Here is a 7657-nt window from a genome sequence, read left to right on the forward strand (position 1 = left end):
GTGCCACCAGTGCTTGATAAGGCTGACTAGTAGATACAGTCAATAAACCAGGCCCCAGGACCACAGCCCCCCAACCAGCCAAGGCCTGAGGAACTGGTGAAGTTTTTATTAAATCCACAGAAGTAAAAACCGTATTGTGAGGAACTGGGGGATGGGGCCACCAGGGAGTGGGAGTCAGGCCACCAGGGGAGTGGGGATGGGGTGACAGGACAGAGAACAGAGCCAGGCTGGGCTGGCCATGGGGGCTCCAGCCTCAGGGGCCATCACCAGGGCCGCCAGACAGCTCCTGGGAACTCAGGCCAGCACCAGGCAGGCTCATCGGCGGGGGCTCCACCAGCACAGCAGAGAACTTGGTGTCACCGAAGGCCTCGTTCATGCGCGTCTCGAAGAAGCGCTGCAGGCCGATGATGGACTGCACGTCTGCCTTGTCCTGGGCCAAGCAGGAATGCAGTGGATGAATGGGTCCTAGTTCTTTCCTTCACATCTCCCCCTGCCCACAGCCTCTCCATTCCACTGGCTCACCTCAGTTAACTTGTTGAATTGCTTGAACATGCGGCCCACATCCTGGGCAAACTCCTGTGGGGAGCTGTAGGGAGGTGACAACTTCTCCTGGAGGCGGGCACGGATCAGGGTCAGATCCAAGGTGCCACCGGGCTGGTCCTGCAGGCAGAGATCACACACACACAGACACACATACATACACAGGTTGAGGGCGAGACCCGGCAGTCACCACCCCTTTCCCCTTTCCCATCCTAGGACTCACCAGGGAGAAGGTGGAGTCGGTAGCCAGCTGATGCAGGGGGCGGCAGGGTTCATGACAGAATAGGGCCAGCAGTACACGCTCACATTTCTACAAACATTGTAAGGGATGTCACAGCTCTGGGAAACACCTATAAAGCCTCTCTGGGTAACCCCACCTAAGTAACCCCAGCCCTCACCCGCTGGTTGGCTGGTGAAAGCTTGGCCACCACACCAGTGCTGTCTGCACCATCCAGGCTGAGGCTGCCATCCTCCTCCTTCAGGTCAGGGAGCACATGGCAGAGTGAGCAGCTCCACTCCTCCCTAGGGTGAAGAGAATAAGGGTCTGCACTGATCCTGTCCAGACAGCCCAACACCCAGACTAGACCCCCACCAGCCTCACACTCACCCTGGTACATCCTGCAGGGCCGGCAGGTGACAGTCCAGGTGGAAACAAAACTCACACTGGTTGCACATGACCAGATCGCCTGGCTTCTGGCAGACACGGCAAATGGTAGCACTGTCATCCAGGGTTCCCGGGCCACCACCTGGGGCTGAGGTACCCTCAGGAGCCACCACCTCCAGCCCTGAGCTAGTGCTGCCACTAGGTGAGGCCAGGCGGGGACCCTCAGCACCAGGACCCTCCGCAAGAGCCATAAGCACAGGTTTGGTCTCAGGGCCCTCAGTGGCAGTAGGAGGGGCTCCAATGGCAGCCTCCGTCTCCTCCTCCTGCAAGGTGGTGATGAGGGGTGTTCAACAGAGTCCAGACCTGGACTACAGGCTTCATCCCACAGCTATTAGTTCCTTGGGACAGGCTTACCTTGACCATGGCCATGCCAGCCAGGGGTGGGGCACCAGGGGTTCCTGCAGGCGCAGTCCCTGGCTGGCCGGTAGCTGCAGCGGCAGCGCCACGTTCAATAACAATAAGGTTGTAGTCCTCAGTGGTACTGCCTGGGAAGACCTTGAAGACGGGTGGCTGGCTGTCAGCCGTGAGGTCCAGGTCCAGGCGTTCAAGGCTCACTCGTGGCACCTTGCGCATAAGGCCGCTCACCTCGCCCTCACCTGAGCGGGACCTGTAGATGCAGCAACCTGGCATGAGTACACCCCCACCCTCCATCCACCTCCACCCCCAGGGGAGGTGCCATACTTACCGTTTCACACCTGACACATGGGGCTCTGCACTTGAGTAGGGATCATCTCCTTAGAAAATGGAGAAAGAAGACTGGCAGGTTGGGGTAGAAACAGTACTGGGGCCCCTCCCCACCCACCAGGCAGACCCACTCACCTGACCCAAAGCCATAGCCTTCCTGCACCTCCATGGGCTGTGAACAAAGCAGAACCCTCTGCCTCAGTGGGACAGGAACCCTACTGGACCCCATTCCCTGCCCACCCCTGCCTGGGTCCTCTCTCCTGCTACTGGACCCCATTCCCTGCCCACCACTTCCTGGGTCCTCTCTCCTGCTCACCTGGCTGCTGCCAGAGCCCTGCTTGCTCAAGGGCCCTGGGGCTCTTGGAGGGGCCATGGGTGCAGGGCCTGTTGAGTTAGTGCCAGGACGCTCTGCCACAATCTTGCCTGCACAAAGAAGAGAGAAACATAAGTAGGTGCAGCACGTGGGGTAATAACAGAGCAAGGTAGAGCTGGGGACCCACCGAAGGCCTCGGCACTCTTGGTCCAGGCATTGAGGTCCCACTGAAACTTCATCTCGCCATGTGGCTCCACGGGATCCACAATCATCTTGAGGGCCCGGTGCAGCTGGAAGTAGATCTGGTTGGGAGTGAAAGGGAGGAAAGAATGAGCACACCAACAACAAATAGGGATTTCAAGTATTGGGAACCACCTGCCTGGAACCCACTAGCCGGGAGCCCACCAGTACACACCAACTTCTTAGAAAGCAGAAGGGCTGTGTTGTTGTCACTCTCTAGAGCCCAAGAGGCAAAGCGCAGAATGTGCTCCTGGTGCTTCTGGATCTTGGTCATGGTCCAGTGCTGCCGCTCCAGGCGCTCCTGCTGCCCCTCAGTCACCTTCTGCAGATGGAAGGTGTATGAGGTAAGCAGAGAAGGCAGAGAACACCCCAGACAGCATCATCAATCAGCATAAGGGGCTCAAGGACCCTCTCACTGGCACAAGGCTTACCTGGGCATCGTTGACCAGCACACGGCCCCGCTTATTCAACTCCTTCATGATCTGCAGGATGGCCATCTTGACATCCACTTGCACACGCTTCTGTACGTCAGACACCTGGCGGATCCTAGGGGACAGAGCAGGTCAGGCTAGGTAGGGTCTTGCTGCCCTGGGCCACCCCCACAGCCCGAGAACCCACACTTACGAGCTGCGAACCTCCTTGGTGCTCTTCTGCAATGTTGCATGTTTGTCCCCAAGGCGCTTCACCAGTGAGGCCAGGAGCTTGCGCTGGTTCCTCACTGCATCCTCTAAGAACTGGTACCTGAGAGCAGACAGATGTGTTCCTGAGCACTAAACTAGGGAAGGGGTGGCACCCACCCACCCAACCACTATGCCTTGGGACTCACTGGTGGTCTTTGTGGGCATTGAGCTGGCAGTCTCGGCAGGTGAGAGTATCACAGCTCTCACAAAACAGCACAAGGGGTTCATGCTTGTGTACGTTGCAATAGACGGTACGTTCACCATCCCGAGACTTGGCTGGCCCTGGGGAGTGGGAATCATATGGCTGAACCTTGCCCTTCACCACCCCCTACAACTCAGGAAGCACACTGAGTTGGGGCCTCATTTCCTGCCTGTTCTGTGACACTGGGCCATTTATTGGGAAGATGTAGAGGGTGTGGTCAGGGAACAACACAGGCCTGCAAGCCCAACTCCTTGCTCCCAGAATTCTCTGCCCCAACGTAGCTGAGAAACACATCCCTTTCTTCTAGCTTCTTTAGGTGACAATAATGTAAGGGTAAGGATAACAGCCTCTGGAAAACCAGGACCAACCCCCCCCACCACAACCCTTCCCCACACTGTTTCCCTTTACTGAAAACTTCTCCAAGTGGACACACTCAGAATTCTGCCTACAAACCACCCTGGATTCCTTTTCTCCTCCTTTCATGGTTAACTTCCTCCCTCTTCCCTGACAAGAAAACACCAGCGTCTCTTACAATCCAAGGGCCCAGAGGCAACCTTGTAGAGGTTCTCATACTGGGAGAAATGAAATGTCAAACCAGGACCCTCAGAATGGTGGTCACACCCCCTCTAGAGCAGAATCTTGGTGCTCAGCATAATCCCACCCAAAGACCAACACATTAATAACCTCCGAAGCCTGTTTCCCCATTAGAAAACTGATCAAACACACTGGTCCAACATACCAACCAAATCCAAAATATGTAGCATCAAGGCTCATTGGGGAAACTGACTTCCCCAATGCCACTCATACCTGCACCCTGACCTTTGCCTGGGACGTCTGGAATGTAGGACACCCTGCAGCCCGTGCCTATTCCTCCTGGCTCCTCAGGCCCCACAGCCACCACCTTCCCACTATCTTCCACCAGTGCTGTCCTCTGGGATGGGAAGGATCACAGTATGGCTACCAAAAGGCCACTCATAGGAGGATTCTGGCCCCAAAACTTGGCTAGACTCAAAAGACTCTCAAGCTCCTTTCCAAACCAAAGCTAGCGTGTGTCTGTGAAAAGCTGGAAATGCCAAACCAAACTTTGGGTAAGTCTCTGCCAACTCAAAAGCTAAAACACTTCCCAAAATCATCATCACTTATAATCCATGGACCCACAAAGTCTACTTTCCCTAGCAGCATCTTATACCAGATGTGTGCCAGGAAACCACAAACCCAGTAGGCCCTTCACACCATGCCTTTCCCTGTTTGCATATGCTGAGCCCTTCACCACCAGGACTGAGAACTCCGATAAGCCTCCTCAAACCCTTTGTACCTCCCTGCAGCACATTAAGGTCTCCCCTATCTCCCCTTCCCACCCTCTCCCACCTAGGCCCTAGAGACTACACACCACAACCCCAGTTTTCCTGCTTTTGGAGTTCTGCCCTCGGGACCTGCGGGCAACACCCCCTAGAGAACTCTAGGACCCATCCACCAGATGCAACCAACATTATAAAAGCAACTGAGGGCACACACGGGAGAACAACAGGCCCCCTCAGCCTCATGTACCAGTAGAGCGCACAGTGTGGTCCTTGGTGTACTTCACCCGCTGGTGCGCCTCTACACAGGTCTCACACAGAGGCTCCGAGCACTCCACACAGTAGCTGGTGGCTGGGGCATTATCCTCACAGCTAGTGCAGCACTGCCAGACAAAGGCAAGGTCAGAGAAGGCAAGACGACTTGATAGATCCACATTCACATCCCAGAAAATACAACCCGAGATTAAGATTGGCCCCTTGACCCAACCTAGGCAGCCCACCCAGAGCCTTGGGAAAGTGGAGTAACAGCCTGGAGCTGGTGCCAAGCTCCTCCTGCGCAGATGCCCCCTCCCCAGAAACCTTGTGGTTGCTGAGATAGGACGCACCTGGTTCGCATCCTGGGCGTCGGTGGCAGCCTTGCTGCCACTATCACGCATGAAATAATTCTCCACGATGTCTTTGGAGAAGCACTGTTGCTTGCACACGGGACAGTCCACCACTTCGAGAAGCAAGGATGTGGGAGACTATTACAAGTTCCCACCCAGGTTATGGCCCCCCCATCCCCCTGCTGGGTAGGCCCCCGACCATTATCCCGCAGCGAGCCAGCCCCTCCCCTCCCCGAGCCTTCTTTTCTCCAACTTTAGTCAGATGTCCCATCTCAACGGCCAGCCCAAAACCACGTTCCTATGCAGGACCCAGAAAATATTCCCCGTGCCCTGTCCGGGCGCCCATCCTCTTGCCCAGGTGGCAACTTCATCTCTGCACCCAGTCGGAATCAAAGGCAGAGAGTAGGGGGAGGGGTGGCCCCGATCACTTCGTACTTACCGGCGCCGTCGCCCGCCGCCCCGCCGTCCCCCGAGCTGTTGGCGGCGGCGGGCGCCGCAGGCCCTAAGCAGGCACTACAGGCCGAGTGCAAACAGGGCAGCAGGCGGGGCTCCCTCTCGGGTCGCAGGCGCTCTCTGCACACGCCGCAGTGCTCCAGCAGCTCCAGCGCCTCGGCGCCGCCCCCCGCGGGCGACGACGCCGCGGCTGAGGCAGAGGCCGAGGCTGCGGCCGAAGAGGCGGTGGAGCGCTTTTCGCCGCCAGCGGAGCCTTCGCCCGGGCCCGGGCTGCCAGAGGCGGCCGAGGCCGCTGCTGCCGAGGCTGCCGCCGCCGAGGCCGCCATTCACACGCCGCCGGGGGCGCCCGGGGGGGAGGAGGGGCGCGGGGCCCGCCGCGCAGGCGCAGACGCGCTCGCCGCCAACTGCTGGGCCGCTGCCGCCGCCGCCGCCGCGAGGCCGAGCGCCGCCACGCGCCTCCTGGGCCGCTGCCCGCCGCGCGCGGGACGCTGCTACGGCACGGCCAACTGCTGCCTGCTCGCCTCGCGAAGGCGCCGCCCGCGCTTCTTCCTCAGCCGCCGCCGAAACCCGCACCACGCGCCACAACCACAAGCACAACCGCTCGCCCGCGCGCCCGCTCGCAGAAAGAGCCGAGGCCGGGGGGCGGGACAGAAATAACTGGCGCCGACGCCGCCGCGCACGCGCATTGGGCGCCGCACGCCCGGGGGCGGGGCCCAGGCCGGTCGGTGCGGGAGAGGACGCCAGTACGCACGCGCCAACTCCGGGTCCTTCCACCACCGCCAACCCCACGTCGGTGGGGCTCTTGTGGGGGTGGAGCGGGGCCTCTGTGACGTCACTGGCGCAATTTAATCCGCCAGTGGGGTGTGCGCACCTTTATAGAGTGTGATTCCCCTCTCAGCTCCACCTCCAGACCACACCGAAGCGGGCCGCTGTGCGCCCAAGCGCATGGGCAGTCCGTCCCTCTTCCTCAACCCGCGTCTCTTCGCCCGCGTAGAGTCGTCTCCAGCCTCTGCGTCACTAAGAGTTCGGGATAGGGGGCAGGGCCGATGGGGAAGTAGGCGGGGCCAAGACCGAGTGAAGGGCTGTGTCCAGGGAGAGGGGAGGAGAGTCTCCATCTCAGGAGGGAGGAACCTCCTGTGTGAGCGCAGGTGCTGACTTTTGGATTTTAACCACGTTATAGTTAAACTTAAGAAACACAGAAACTTGACTAAATCAAATGTAGATGACAGCTAGGCGCCGTGGCTCATACGTGTAATCCCACCACTTTGTTATGCGAGTCGGGAGGCTCCCTTTAGCCCAGGAGGCCGAGGCAGCAGTGAGCCGGGATTGTGCCACTGCACGCCAGCCTAGACCACAGATGGAGAAAAGTGTGGCCGGGCGCTCACGCATGTAATTCCAGCACTTTGGGAGGTCGAGGCGGGTGGATCATCTGAAGTCAGGAGTTCGAGACCAGCCTGGCCAACGTGGTGAAACCCCGTCTCTATTAAAAGTACAAAAATTAGCCGGGCGTGGTGGCGGGCGCCTGTAATCCCAGCTACTCGGGAGGCTGAGGCAGGAGAATCGCTTGAACCCGGGAGACGGAGGTTGCAGTAAGCCGAGATTGTGCCATTGCACTACAAAAAAATATATATATACATATATACACGTATATATATAAATCACAAGAGGCTACAGTGCAATGAGTCTGTGAAATCCCACCCAGCCCCCCAAGCATCCCCTTCCCATGTTTTAGTCAGCGGCTACCCTGACTTTGATGCTTCTCCAGATGGGGAAACTGAACCTCAACATTGGGGAATCCCAAGGAGGGAAGGAAGCAGGTCCGTGTGGGGAGAATCCTGTCTGAGGAGGAAAGTAGGGTTTGTGTGGGGAAGATCCTGTCTGAGGAAGAAAGTAGGGTTTGTGTAGGGAAAATCCTGTCTGAGGGAAAGAGGGTCTGTGTGGGGAGGGGAACCCTGTCTGAGGAGGGAAGCAGGGTCTG

At 58.4% G+C, this 7657-nt stretch overlaps 1 protein-coding gene across 1 annotated transcript; it reads right to left on the reverse strand.

Annotated features, from left to right (window-relative positions):
- Window positions 1–86: 86 nt before the first annotated feature.
- Window positions 87–6698, reverse strand: TRIM28 (tripartite motif containing 28). The gene is made up of 17 exons (XM_030819429.1): window positions 5666–6698; window positions 5227–5339; window positions 4872–5004; window positions 3268–3403; window positions 3066–3182; window positions 2873–2987; window positions 2617–2763; window positions 2389–2503; window positions 2205–2311; window positions 2024–2060; window positions 1890–1938; window positions 1559–1811; window positions 1148–1467; window positions 939–1062; window positions 764–850; window positions 523–660; window positions 87–430 (listed from the first exon to the last, which is right to left on the reverse strand). Exons 1-17 carry the CDS (start codon window positions 6003–6005, stop codon window positions 254–256), a joined length of 2508 nt encoding a protein of 835 aa, XP_030675289.1. The 5' UTR covers window positions 6006–6698; the 3' UTR covers window positions 87–253.
- Between the last annotated feature and the right edge of the window lie 959 nt (window positions 6699–7657).

Source organism: Nomascus leucogenys, chromosome 10 (genome assembly GCF_006542625.1).
Source record: "Nomascus leucogenys isolate Asia chromosome 10, Asia_NLE_v1, whole genome shotgun sequence".
Taxonomy (NCBI): domain Eukaryota; kingdom Metazoa; phylum Chordata; class Mammalia; order Primates; family Hylobatidae; genus Nomascus; species Nomascus leucogenys.

Bases quoted from the DNA above. Each gene is read 5' to 3' on its own strand.
- TRIM28 (XM_030819429.1), bottom strand. From the start codon at position 6,005: ATGGCGGCCTCGGCGGCGGCAGCCTCGGCAGCAGCGGCCTCGGCCGCC. The intron at 5,340-5,665 runs GTAAGTACGAAG...TGCTTCTCGAAG, and splicing joins GGCGGCGGGCGACGGCGCCG to TGGTGGACTGTCCCGTGTGC. The intron at 3,404-4,871 runs GTACATGAGGCT...CCCACTCCCCAG, and splicing joins CCACACTGTGCGCTCTACTG to GGCCAGCCAAGTCTCGGGAT.